At 59.0% G+C, this 13668-nt stretch overlaps 1 protein-coding gene and 2 long non-coding RNA genes across 3 annotated transcripts in view; 1 reads left to right on the top strand and 2 right to left on the bottom strand.

The window, feature by feature from the left end:
• Positions 1-9741, bottom strand: part of MRC2 (mannose receptor C-type 2) — a 31701-nt gene extending 21960 nt beyond the window's left edge. The window contains exon 1 of the mRNA XM_074891917.1: positions 9046-9741. Coding sequence (XP_074748018.1) covers positions 9046-9136 — 91 coding nt within the window. The 5' untranslated portion in view covers positions 9137-9741. The remainder of the gene's footprint in view (positions 1-9045) is intronic.
• Positions 9742-10260: 519 nt separating this feature from the next.
• On the bottom strand, positions 10261-11250 carry LOC141953638 (uncharacterized). Its single transcript, XR_012631941.1, has 2 exons — positions 10905-11250; positions 10261-10552 (listed from the first exon to the last, which is right to left on the bottom strand). It is a non-coding gene; the product is annotated as an uncharacterized LOC141953638 (long non-coding RNA).
• A 302-nt stretch (positions 11251-11552) lies between these two features.
• Positions 11553-12215, top strand: LOC141953656 (uncharacterized). Its single transcript, XR_012631948.1, has 2 exons — positions 11553-11821; positions 11908-12215. It is a non-coding gene; the product is annotated as an uncharacterized LOC141953656 (long non-coding RNA).
• The last annotated feature ends 1453 nt before the right edge of the window (positions 12216-13668 follow it).

Below are 13668 nucleotides of genomic sequence, written 5' to 3'. Positions count from 1 at the left end.
TTTTGGTCTGCCCCCATGCACTGCTGGCAGCTCAGCCCACGGCCCCTTTGCTCGAAGCAGGCAGAAGAGAGCACCCAGTGTGTCCCCCCTGATCCCTGCTGAGCCCTGCAGGAACGGGAAAGCTTTAGCACTGGCCCAGCCCTCGCACCCCCCAGTGCTTCCATCTTCTCCCCTTGCAAAACCCGCTGTGCAGCGACGGCAGGGAGCTGCTCCCAGGGAGGCAGGAGCCAGGGGGGACAACCAGCACGAGCTCAACACATGCCAGCAAAAGCACATGCTGTTCTTCACCCAAAATACACTTTTCTTTCACTTATAGGGAATTTGGGGCTGACTTGACCCCCGTTGGTGTCCATGACATTGGCAGCGGTGCTTGGACAGACCCCTGGTGCACTGAAAGGAGTTTTCAGCCTCCCTGACCCCTGCCTCCCTGGCATGGCTGAGCCCAATGGGCTTCAACATCTACAGAGCAAACAGCTCCCCAGCAGAGTGCCAGTCCTTCTTTGTGCCGTGCCCCTTGCTCCTGCTGAATCCGGGCTCTTCCCGACCATCTCCCAGCTGACGCTTGCAGCAAAACCTCCAAAACGTGGCTGCAGGCACCGTGCCGCTGAGCACCAGCCTGGCTGCAGCCGGCTCCAGCTCCACCAACGATGCTCAGCACCAAAACCAAGCGCCTGAGCAAACTCTCCCTGCTCCCACCCAGCTGCTGATGAGCGGGATGGATGCAAAGTTGGGCGGGATGGGGACGGTTTGTATCGATGAATCCCTTCTCCCAGCCTGGTATCCCACAGAGCCCTCGCAGGAGGCAGCTCTAGAGGAGCATCCCAGTGGGACTGGGAATGTCCCCATCCCTTCCAGGGCCCCCTCTGCTGCACTGCCCTCCGCAGCCATGGCACAGCTATGGGCAACTCCTTTCAGAAATGCTCCTCGGGTTGTTACACCCACTCGAGGACTCAAAACCACACCAGCAGAGCTTCCCAACTGCCCTCCGGCTATGGAACCGCAACCACGGCAAACACCGGCAGATCCTCCTCCCTGCCCCAAAGAGGAGCTGCCTTCACACCCGTGCCTCTCCCTCCTGCATCCTACATTCTCTATCTTTTGAGCAGGGCCAGCTCAGAGCAGCTCTGCTCCATCATGCAGAATCACAGAATCATCCAGGTTGGAAAAGACCCTTGGGATCATCAAGTCCAACCCTCAGCCCGACTCTACAAAGTTCTCCCCTACCCCACATCCCCCAACAGCTCATCCAAACGACCCTTAAACACACCCAGGGGTGGGGACTCCACCCCCTCCCTGGGCAGCCTATTCCACTCTCTGACCACTCTTTCTGGGAAACATTTGTTCCTCATGTCCAGTCTGAACCTCCCCTGTTGCAGTTTAAAGCCGTTCCCTCTCGTTCTGTCACTAATCACCTGGGAGAAGAGACCAGCACCAACCTCTCCACAACGTCCTTTCAGGGAGCTGTAGAGTGATGAGGTCTCCCCTCAGCCTTCTCCTCCTCACACTGAACAGTCCCAGCTCCTTCAATCTCTCCTCACAGGATTTATTCTCCAGGCCCTTCCCCAGCCTCGTTGTCCTCCTCTGCACTCGCTCCAGCCCCTTGAGATCTCTCTCGTATTGAGGTGCCCAAAACTGGACACAACACTCCAGGTGTGGCCTCACCAGTGCAGAGCACAGGGGGACTATCACCTCCCTACTTCTGCTGGTCACACTATTTATAATACAAGCCAGGATGCCGTTGGCTTTCTTGGCCACCTGGGCACACTGCTGGCTCATGTTCAGCTGCTTGTCAATTAGAACCCCCTGGTCCTGGCCCTTCTCCTCCTCCTCCCCTACAGAGGAACTGTGAAAGCAAACCAAAACCCCCCACTTTCAGCAAGGATGCTGTCTGGTCCCAACCACGCAGGTGCTGCCTCTGGCTTACTGGTATGAGCGTGGAAACCAGCCAGTGCTACGAGGCAGCGTGATGGTGGGGACGGTGGGGGGCTGGGGCTGCGAGTGACCAGCTCTGCCCACCAAAACACTCTCCTCTCCCACGGCGCAAATACCAGGGTGCTCGTGCTCCAGCACAGTGGGAGAAATCAGCCTTGGCACTGGCAGCTGAAGGCTGCAGAGATGGAGAAGCTGCGATCCTTTGGGGCAGCCCTCAAGGGAGTTTAGACACCCTGTGCCTAGTTTCAGGTTCTCTTTTTTTTTTTCAATTAAAAAGCACAAGTTTTTAGCCAGCAGTGTCTGAACTGAAGGGAACTCAGCTCAACCCTTCCCACAATGGCTTTATGACCCCACAGCAAATAAGGAAAGCTTCGCAACCTACAATTTTGGGGAACGTGGGCAGCACTGGATGAGAGGCCAGTGCGGACGGGGAGGCTCCAGGGGACAGAGGTGGCTGTTGGTGGTGGCAGGCACAGAAAGTACTTTGGCACCCAGAGCACCCCTGCTCCATTGCATCTGTCACCCTCCCACCCCCCACAACCAATGCAAAAGCAAATTTAGGAGAGGACTGAAGCTACAGCTGGACCCCAGTCCCTGTTATTCCAGGCTGGAGCAGCTCCAGGGCTCTGGCCACAATTCCACCCGACCGCAGCCAGAAGTGAACACTGGCCCCAGCATGGCAGTGCTGCTCCAGCTCTGGGCCGCATCCCCTGCCACCCCCTCAGCTCCCCTGCGAGGCTCATCGTGGCACCCATGGGATGGCAGAGCCCTTCACGCAGCTCTGGGGCTCAGCCCCGTCCTGCAGCTGCCCTGGTGAAGGTGCTCCCCGCCCGGTGCTCTCGCTCGGGATCACCCTTTATTAGGGGTGTCCTGAAAAACCCGGCTCCAAGCCCGCTTGTGCGGAAGACTGAGCATGCACAGAGCAACAGGGATGATCCCCTCCTCTAAGGTTTCTGTGCTGCAGACACGGCTGTAGAGGTGGTTTGCTCCAAACCACCTGGCAAAGGCAGCAAATCCTCCAAGCCCAGCGTGATGCCCCAGCCATGGCAGCAAACTGGGCTCCATCAGGGCTCTCAGACCCAGGAGCTCCTCAGGGGCTGCAGATCCCTGCGCAAGGAAAGCAAGGCTGCCAACGAACGCCTTTGTTTGGATTTGGGAGCCCGTGCAAAAGTCTGACCCATAACATCCTTCAGCGAGAAACCTACTCTTCACTCACATGGTGCATAAAGAAACCTCCGTTCAACCCTGAACCTCCCAGTTTCATGTGCTCTCGCCCACTGGAGAACAGGGCACGGCAGCCCCAAGCCACCTGCTCCAAACCACAGGCTTTTCAGCCCATTATTGCTGCCCAAGAGCAAGCAGCGGCTCCGAAACCCTTCCCACAGCGTTGGAGGAAAAGCTGCGGGAAGTGGCAGCTCATTCACAATAAAGGTGGGGAAGCACCAGGCTCGGGGTGGGGGGGAAGATCCCAAAATTTCACCCTCTGGCGACGTTTGGGAGTGCACCCCAGCACTGTGCCCGGCCACCTCTGCTGAGGGATGCTGCAGGGGCACAGAAAAGCCCCCAGCTCCATCTTAAATTCCATGTTATTGGATGAAATACTCCTTTAGAGCAACACCCCCTTCCTGGAAAGAAGTTCCCAGCAAAGCCCGGCGTTACCACCGCTGGCATCCGCGTCCCCAGCAGCCAGTCCAGGCGTGGCTGATGCCATCCCCAAGGTCTTGGTGTGGAGAAGAGCAAAAGCATGGCCATTGCCATGAAAAGCAGCAATTTTTGGCCCGGGAAGCAGCCTGCGTGTCCCTCCAAGGGCTGGGAAGAGGAAGCAGTGATAAGAAAAGCTGCTGTGGTACCCAACAGCAGAGCTGGAGCATCCCTGCTGCCACTGACCACGAGAGCAGCCCCAGCCCGTGGGGAGGGCATCGCTGCTCTACCTCCCCTCATCCCGAGCTGCTTCTGGGCATCGATAAACTCTACGCAACCCCTTAAAGAGGAACTTTAGATTAAAAACAAGATAAAAGGGAAGGAAATGCAGACAGTATCAGCAGTCCTAGGGCACGTCATGAGCCTCTGACTCAGCCAGAAGCAGTTCTGGGTGCTCCAAGCCAAGCACCAGAGTAAAAGAGGGTGGTTGTTGCTTTGCTTTTTAAAAATAAACCTCAGGGAATAAGGAGCAGATCTCGTAACAAGGACGAAAGCAACGCTCCTGATGGCCTGGTTGAGGGTATGAAGCAGCAGGACCTGCACTTGGAGCCCAGAGACTCCTCCCGGCTCTGCCAGCGGCACAGAGAGAAGCTGCTGTTTACACGGTGGGAGCTGTATGAGACAAGCTCCTTACTTGGCCGCGACCATGAAGGCTACCTACCACCCTGCTTACTCTCTGCTGCCTCGTAAAGATTTTGGATTGGGTCCACATACCGCGTTTCAGCCTCTCTGCAGACATTAAAAAGTCCATTCTCCCCGCACCCTGCCTGGGACACGGACAAATCAATGCATTCCATGGGGATGCTTGGCCTTGGGCAGCTCAAGTGACTCGCCCACAGCCGTGGCAGGGGACAAGGGAGTCAGGAGCCCCAGGATCCGCCCTCTGGCACCCAGCAAAGGGTGGAAGGATGTAAATTTTCCCCAAATTTCCCCCAGACCCTCTCCAGGCTCCAGCCCTGCAGCGGCTGCATGCATCTGGAGGCGGAAATCCCGGGTTTGCGGACTCCCTGGGAGCGCAGGGAGAGGAAGGCAGCACCATCCATCCACGGGGCTCCAGCCGGGATGGAGGAGTGTGATGGACCCACCGAGAGCACAGCGGGGAGGGGCAGAGGATCCCTCCCAGGACACGGTGGCCAGGCTCGCCATCAGTGTCCCGTCCCACGTTTGTGCTCTCACCCAGCCACAAAATCCTGGCAGTGGCAGCCTCGGCCACGGCCTGGGGGGAACCACTCTGGCCCCAGCTCATCTGGCCACCCCCAATTTGCTCGCCCTGAAGCATCGCCCACCAGCAACGCAGACCCCCCAGCCAGAAAATTCATGGCCACGTCCAGGGACATGATGTGACACGTGGGACAGTCCCGACATGTGTCCCCACTGACATGGTTCCAGTACAGTTGGCTGAAAACTACCAAATTTTTCAAAACTACTAAGGAAACTCCCCAAAAGAAAGAAAAGAAAAAAGATCCAGAGATTTCTCCTCCCGTGTTTCTCCAGCACCATTGTATTAACAGCCTGAGTGGTGCTGTGGGTGTCTCAGGACGGGGTATCCCCCATTTCACCAAAACCAAGCACATTTACATAAGCAAGGATGACCCCCTGGTGTCCCACAGCTTGTTTTTTGTTTTTTTTTTTTCAATTAAAATTATGTTTATTATGAAGCTTTTCTCACCAGGTGCTCTTTGCTTGCCTCATGCCCTTGCCATGCTCAAGGGCAAGACTGGGGTAATCGGGGTTGTTTCCTGCAGAGCCCGAAGTCGCTGTGTCTGGATTCAGGCAGAGGGAAGGGAAGGGCTCGATCTCCCCATTCCCAGTCTCAGCACCATCCTGCAAACGCCCTGTTTTACACTGAAAATCCCATTTATGTCCTGGTTGTGATAGCATGAAGTGCAGCGCAGGACTGAGCTCTCGCCAGGACAGGGATGAAAGGGGCATCTGTGACCCCCACAAACAGCCAAACCTTCGCTCCGGGGCTAAAGAGTACTCCCAAGAATTTGCAAGTCAATCCACTAATCATTTTCTAATCCTTAATTAATTAAAGATGGGTCCTTTAAGAAAAAGAGCATCTGTGTGGGTCTCTTTTGGGCTCTGAGCAATCTTAAGAATGAGAAAAATGTCGATGCTCCGCAGTCTCAGCACAGTTCAAATTAATTAAAATCCTGCTTCTCAGCCGCACGTGAAGAACGAAATTTTACAAATTGCTTCAACAACCTTTTGAGGAAAACAGCCGGGTCGGGACAGGCTCGAGCGGGCAGTGAGGGCGGCCGACGCAGACGCTCCTGCTCCCACCCGAGCATCGGCCGCGCTCGATGGAGCCAAGCGGGGTGCGATGCACCGGGGAGCGGCACCGGCACCTCCGGCAGAGCCGCCGACGTGGGCAACAGCCCCTCGCTGCCCTTCTCCGAGCACCCACTGAGGCACCGGAGCCAGAGTCTCCCACTATGGATTTATCAGCTGGAAAAGATGGTTTAGCAGACAGCAATTATAGCCCCTCAGCAGCCATTTGCTTTGATTCTGGGGCAATAAGTTTCCCTGGAAAATATTTAAGAGGGAAGGCAGGAGCGTGCCTCTGCCCTGCAGGGAAAGGTACAAAATCCAGCCAGAAATAAAGATGAAGAGAGAAACCAGCAACGTGGCTTTAACCATCACCCAGACCTCACACCTGAAAGTGTCTTGAGTGCCAAGGCGGCACCTTCCCGTGGGAAACCTCCTGGGGCCACCATGCCACTCTGGGTGACTTTTGGGGGGGACAGTTTTGCCTGGAAGGCTCAATCTCTTTTGCTTTTTCTTCTTGTAATTCTGGTGTGAGCAGCTGAGGCTGCGAGCGTGCCCGGGGCAGCGAGGCCCCGGCTGTGCCCTGCGCCCAGCCAGTCACAGAGCCGCTGTGCTCTTGGCAGCAAAACCGACACCTTCGTTCCCCTTTCCCGCTCCCAAATAATCCAAAGATCAAGTTATAATTCCTTGGAGCTGCGTTTGCCATGCACCAAGCTATTCTTTCCATTGCAAAGAGGAAAACGGGGTGGAGGGAGCTTCACGCAGAGGCTGCTCTGTTTGTTTTACAGGCTGTAAATTCTTCCCCGGGTCCCTTTCACCCCCTCCCCTGGCCACAAAGCCAACGGGGCAGCCCCCGCCCGTGGGTCCCGCACGGGGCACTGGCCACAGCTGATCCAAAGCCCCAGCAGCGCCATGTCCCCGCGGTGACACGGGGACCTCGTCCCACTGGCAGCCACGGCAAGATGGGAGCTGCTGCCTCAGTTTCCCCCAAGACCGGCTGCAGAGACGGGGCAACCAGTGGCGATATCCCACCGAGGAGCCACAAACCTCCTGCTAAAAGCCCCGCTCCGGCTTCCCGGCTGTCCCGGAGGCGAGGATTTGGCATGAACCCCTCGAGGAAGCGACAGCTCCCTGGGGAAAGCAACGCTGTCTGCCGGGCCAGCCCCCACGGCCCCCGCCGACAGCGTCCTCACAAAAAAAAAAAAAAAGGATTTTTGGGCCTAACCCAGCCCGATCCCCGAATCCCAGCGGGGATCCTTTCCGAGTTGCAAACCCAGCCTGCTGCTGGGGGGCCTCGGATGCGGCACCTCCGCTGCGCCATCCCCTGCGCCCGTCACCCACCGGGTCCGAGCCAGGCCTGGTGCTGGGGAGAGCAGCGGAAAAGCGGGGATGGCGGGTGGGGGCGGGTAAGAATTGAGGGTGCTTGCACCCCACCCGCCAGCAGGACGCCCAGCGCCAGCGGCACAGGCCGGAGGCAGCTGAAAGCCGCCTTGTTCCTCGCCCTGCCCCGGCGCGGGGTCGGCCGCCACCGCGCTCCCACCACGCCGCCACGAACCGCCGGGACAGAGGTGCCTCTGTCCTCGGGCTCGCCAGACCTGGATCCCACCGACATTTTTTAGGGCGAAACAGCCAGAATTGGTCCTTATAGGTAGCTAAGCTCTGCTGAAACCAAGTAACCCACTTAAAACCCACAGAAGGAGGAAATCACGGCCTTCAAGTCAATTATGGGGAAGTTTAGCAGGAATCCAGCTGCAGAAAGTTGGGGGTTCAGCTGAGATGTCTCCAGCCAGCAGCAAACCCTGGCCCTGCTCCCCTGGACCTACTCCGGGGTACAGGGGTCTCCTTCCCCATCGCCTCCTCCTTTCTCCATCTCTCAGACAGATTCTCCTGGCCCTGCGCCTCTGATCCCGGGCCGGGTCCCTCGCGTGGCGCGGGATCGTGGCCCAACAGCATCGCCTCACAAAGCCACAGCAACCCCCCGTGTGTCCCACGCGATGCTCAGCCCCCGGCGGCTGCTGGGCCGGGGGGCGAGGGGAAAGCAGGGGGCAAGGGGGGAGGAGGGGAGCTGTGCCCTCCCGAGCTGCCATTTCCAAATCTGCTTTGGATTTGCTGAACGTACTCTAATAAAATAGGCCAAGGGTTTAAGGTTGTTATTGTTCAGGCAAAAATTTCCAGTTTTGCTCTTTTTTAAAAAAAAAAAAAGTTTTCTCAGTAGGGCCAAATTAATCCAAGGAAGCAACAAAAGCCGTTCCTCGCTTCTGTGCAAGACTATCCTGGGGTAAAAAGTGTCTCAAATGGCAATTCCAGGGGCCGTCCCGAGGAGCCTCAGGCGTCTGGCACATGGTGTCTTTAGACGGTTTAAAAAAAGAAAAAAATACAACCCGTTGCCTTTATTGTGAGAAGCTAAAAAAAAAAAAAAAAGGAAATCTGCAAATACCCGCTCGGGCCCCGATCCCGCGGGGCACTTTTCTAAAGGATTAACATGCCGGGAGGGGGGCGGGGGTCAGGATGGGAGAGGAAAGAAACCTCCAACAAAACACTTCGGCCCCTTCCCGACCTCCCCCTCCGCGAAGTGCCCTCCCCGGGGAGACAAAAGGCCGGAGCGGGGCTACGGGGCGCTGCGGGCCGTCGGCCGCCCCCGGCCCTCCCCCGGAGCCGCCCTGGGCCCCCCCCGCAGCCGCGGAAGCGTTTCCGCCGGGCTCGCCAGACGCTGCGTGGCCGCACGGCGCGGGGAGTTAAACTAAAAATAATAAAAGCGAGCGAAAACGCAGCGGAACGGGGAGAAAACACGACACGGCGAAACTCGAGAAAACAAAACGCGGCGGAACGAACCGCGACCGAAGGAGGATGAAGTAAAACAAACCACGATAAAAGCAAATAAAACATTCCGGGAGAAAATAAACCGGAGCGATGTGAACCGCGCCGGAGCGAAGCGGGCCCCCCCCACCCCCTTCCCAGGCAGCGCCCCGCGGAGCCGGGCTGGGGGCGCCGAGCCCGTCCGGGGGGGCTCCCCCATCCCTCCCCACGCTGGTTTCGCTCCTCGCCCCCCCCCCTCCCCCCAATAATAATGAACTCGCGGAAGGGAGGGGGGGTGTCGGAAGAAGGGGGGGTCCGGTAAGGAGGAGGGAGCCGCGGTCCCACCTGGGTGCGCAGCGCCGAGCACCAGCTGGAGGCCGAGGAGGCAGCAGAGGGGGGCGCGGAGGGGCCGCGGTCCCGCCGAGCTGCGCCCCATGCCCGGCGCTGCCCCGCTCCGCGCCGCTCCGCGCCGCGATGCTCCCTCGCCGGGGCCGGGGGACGGCGGAGGGGCGGGCGGGGAGGGAGGGAGGGAGACGACGGCGGAGGAGGAGGGACACCGAAAAGAGAGAGGGAGGGGAGAAGGGGGGAGAAAAAAAAAGTTTTAAAAAAATAAAATTAAAAAAAAAAAAAACAAAACCGAAGCGTGTGCGCCGGCCTCAGACACTGCGTCAGCGGGAGCTGCGCTGCCCGCGCCGGTGGGCCCAGCCCAAAAACGCGGCGGGGGGAGCGGGGAGGCGGGGGCTGGGGCCGGCCGGGGGCTCCGCCGAGGGGGCGGCCGCGCCCCGGGCTCGGGGGGGCTCCCCGGGCTGCTGCGGGACAGCACCGGGGCTCGGCGGTGCGGGGGGGGGGGGGGCGTTGGGGGGGTTTGGGGGCGAAGCAGGAGGCTGGCGGGATAACACAGCCCGGCCAGTGCACCCCTGCAAACCCCGGGGAGGGCTCGCTCCCCCCCCGCGCAGGGGCCGCGCAGCGTCCCCCTGCACCGCGGTGCCCCCGGGGCGAGGCCGAGGGTGCGTGGGAGATGCCCCCGGTGCCGCCAGCCCCACGCCGGGTCTCGCTGTGCCACAAGCAAGCGCCTGCCCCCGCCCAGGACCTCGGCCTGGGAGCCCGTCTCGGCGGCGAGAGGAGCCAGAGGCTGCTGCCACGCATTTTTGGTTGCACCTCTGGGTGCTTGGGGGGGTGTTTATTCCACCCCAAGTACAGCATTGCCGAGCCAACCCAGGGGGATCCTCCGCCATCCATCCATCCATCCATCCATCCATCCATCCATCCATCCATCCATCCATCCATCCATCCCCGCGGCACAGAGCGGGGCAGCTCCCGTCCCACCTGAGGATGGGGGATGCTGAGGTCGGACACAGCTCATTGCACCCTCCACACACCCCGCTCGGGGAGCAGCCTCGTCCCTCCAGCCATGGGGGTGCTGGTGTGGTGCTCCAGCTTCCCGGTGCTCCGCTGAGGAGCGTGGGGCAAAGATCATCCCACAGTGTCCAGTGTAGACCCATCCCATATCCAAGAGCTGAATATAAAAGGCTTTTAAACACTTTTAAATAAATTTTAAACTTTTGTTTTATCCCTTCAATCCAGCCCCCTGAAAGCCACCCAAAGAAGGCAGTGTATGTGGAAAATGTTGGAAATCAGCATTTTTCTGGCTTGGTACAGCTGCCGGGCTGTGCGTTTCTGTGCGAGGAGGCCCGCTGCAACAGGAGCCGCATGGGCGCCGCAGATTCCTGCTCAGGGGGTTTCTTTGGTGCTAAACACCATTCACACCTTAAAAACCATCAGCACCAAACCAGCACAGCTGCTCACACCTTCCTGGAGGTCTGGCTGGAAGTAACGGGTCACCCTGAGGCACCTGGAAAAGATTCAACATTGCACCAAATGTTTGAACCAAATAAAAGCCCCAAATCCCTGAAACCTGGGAGGAGAAAATCCCCATCGGGCAGTCAGGTACCGCTCAGCTGGGCACTGCCCTGCCCAGCCACTGGAGAGCTGGTTCTCCTCCATTTCTGGAGTGATCAAGACAGCTGTGAGTGGGGAAGTGGAAACATCTGGAAGTGTGGTGGGACCCAGGTTGGGTACATTGAGATTTTTTTGCTCAGGATTTTACTGGGAAGCCCCGGGGGACCGGCACAGGCTGGTGCCCACTATGTGCCCCCTGCACTCGAGGGTTGTGCTCAGACACATCTGAAAAGCAGCAAACTCACCCTTTCCCCGACAGCTGAAAGGGTCCAACTTCTGTCTCGGCATTGCCTGTGGTGTGGCAACGCAGCACGGTGCAAAGATGTGGTTGCACCGGTGTGGAAAGGGTGATGCCCGTCGTGCCATTCTCCTGGGAGCAGCCCTGAGGACGTGGGAGCCCTCTCCTTCTCCTCGAGCTCTCCAGGGATTTGGGCAGCACAGGGGGAGGCACCTCAGACCTCGACACGCAGACTCTGCCACACAAAATTCAGGCGAGATGATGCTTTTCATCAGGCCAAGACCATGGCAGCGCTCCCTCGAGCAGGGAGCAGGATCTGGCCCTGGGACGGCGTGACACCGGGGATGTGTGTAAGCCAGCCACGTGTTGTTTAGCCATTCTTGTGAAAATAAATGAATGTGTTGTTTCCCAGCAAGGCAGGAAGGACCTGCAGACCAGTGCCAGGACAGGCTTTGGGGATGCAAACCCTCTGGGGGGGGCCCAATTAAGCACATCAGCATCTAGGCTGTTGGGTTTCTTTAAGCCAGGGATTATTTTTTAATTGAGGCAGCTCTGGGAGAACAGCCGCGCTCGCCCTCCACGGCTGGACGCGCGCCGGGGGCTGCCCACGGGGAGCGAGCGCGACAGCCCGGAGGGGAGGAGGGAATTGCCCGGATCCTCACTCCCATCCCTAAACTTTGGAGACCGCTCCTGGGGGATGGCACCGACTGAGGAGCCAGTGGCTGGACGTGACGGAGCTGCGAGGTCCCACGAGGGGAACCTGCCCTCCATCCCCAACAGATCTGACATCCCTTTCCCGGGAGACGAATCCCATCCAGAGGAGGGGACGCAGCAGAGCTGAGAGGCTTCAGATCCTACAGAGCATCGTCACATCCTGGCCTGGTTCATCCCATGTCTTGGAGGCCGCTACACCGTGATAAGAAGGTAATTAGCACTTCCTAATAATTAATTCTTCCAGTGTGGACCAACAGCTCCTCACCTACTCTCCCCCTAATCCGGTTTAATACCAGATGAGTTGCTACTCATGGAGTGCATCGGGAGGAAATGCATTTTTCCCTTCCCCTGGGACATTTCCAAGCTGTCTGACCTCTCCGGCCCTAACGAGTTGCTGCCAGACGAGAGGACGCAGCCGCGTGCAGGGGAACGGCCGACTGCGCCGCCGGCCACGCTCGCGGGAGAGCTCCTGGCACCGGGCAACGGATGGGAACGACGGGCTCACCCAGCACTTGGGACATTCAGTGTCTGTGGCTGATTCCCGCAGTTGGAGCATCTGTATCTGTCCCCCAGCTGGAAAAATAAATGCTGTTTTCTGGCCAAAGCAACTTACCATATGGGGAGGGGTCACAGTGGGGGGGCTGGGATGGGACAGGGTGAAACAGCACTGGCTGGAGTGAAAGTCACCCTGCAGAAGGATTTGGAAAACATTTCCCAAGATGGATCCCCACCGTTTGGCTGGAGGTCTGCCCTGGTCAGGAGCACTGGCAGAAAACGGGTGAGTCAGGATGCTCAACTCCCCACAGGTTGGAAAATAAGTGTCACCAATGAGTCGTGGGCTGCAGCCATTCGGGGTGGGAAAGAAAAACTGAGATTGGAAGCTGGGGTGCTCGATGGCAGCAAGGCACTGTGTGAGTTACTGAGTTTGGGGCTGAGACAGGGCACATTTGGTGTTTGCTTGTGCCAGAGGTATTAGAGGACGGGATGTGGGGACCTGTGGACCAGGAGAGCAGAGTCTGTAGCACCAGGCTTGAGGGCAGATGCTCGGAAGGAAGGATCTGTACCGACCCATCAGCCACCTCTGAGGACTGGCAGGTCCAAAGCTTCTATTTTAGAGCTCAGGGAGGACATGGGGGCATGTTATACGACCAGGGAAGCTGCATGTCCTGCTGGATCGTGCTCTTCCAAGGGTGTTTCCCCCATCCCATGGTTCTCTGCAGGACTGGGAGCTCCAGGAGAGCTGCGCTGGAGAGCAAAGCCCTGCCTGCGGGCAGCGGCTGCCAAGGGGCTGCCAGTGCCACAGGCTTCGCTTCGGTGTGGCAAACGCAGCCGGGGACGGGCAGCACCTGCCAGGCTCCGCCGCGAGCTCAGCCCTCCGTCCGCGCCGCCCCGGCCTCATCCTGGCCCCCGAACGGGACTGGCCGGGCCAAGATCAACACCCACCTGGCAGGCGCCGCTGTGCTGAGGTCACTGCTTAGGGAAGAGGCCGTCTTGGCGTCTGCTGGCTCCTCTCTCCCCCGCGCCGGCAGCAGGGGAAGGCCACGTCGCTCTCCCTGCGTCGGAGACAGGCAGGGGATGGCCAGGACAGCCCCGTCCCAGCGATGGAGAGGGTTTCCCCCCCGAAGCTGCTGCCAGGCTCAGCGCTGTGGGTAGTGGGGGGCAGTTGGCAGCCCCCTTGCTGGGATGTGGGGCTTGACACCAGTTTGCATTTGCACTCTTCTCTCCCAGGACGAGCCTGGGGGCAGCGTGCGGGGGTCAGCACTGGGCGATGCTGAGGGTTTGGTTTTCCCAAGCACTGATGGGTTCAGCGCCCAGAGAGGGGTCTCAGTGCTGATGGCCGGGGGTCCACCGAGCAGGGGGGTGTCGGGGAGGCACCCTTGCCCACACTGCAGTTCGCTGCCCTTGCTCTTCACCTCAGTCCAGAAACACAATTTTTAAGATCATCCCCAGCTTTGCTCAACCCCCAGCTGGGGGTAGAAGGATCCTGGCCAAAAAGAAGGGCCGTTTCCCTGCCTCTAAACCGACTGTCCCCACGGCTCTTGCAAGGAGCAGATGGG

The sequence above is a fragment of the Strix uralensis genome, chromosome 22 (assembly GCF_047716275.1).
Source record: "Strix uralensis isolate ZFMK-TIS-50842 chromosome 22, bStrUra1, whole genome shotgun sequence".
Lineage (NCBI taxonomy): Eukaryota > Metazoa > Chordata > Aves > Strigiformes > Strigidae > Strix > Strix uralensis.
Note: the sequence above shows the minus strand (reverse complement) of the source record. Positions and strands in the feature narration are given on the sequence as shown.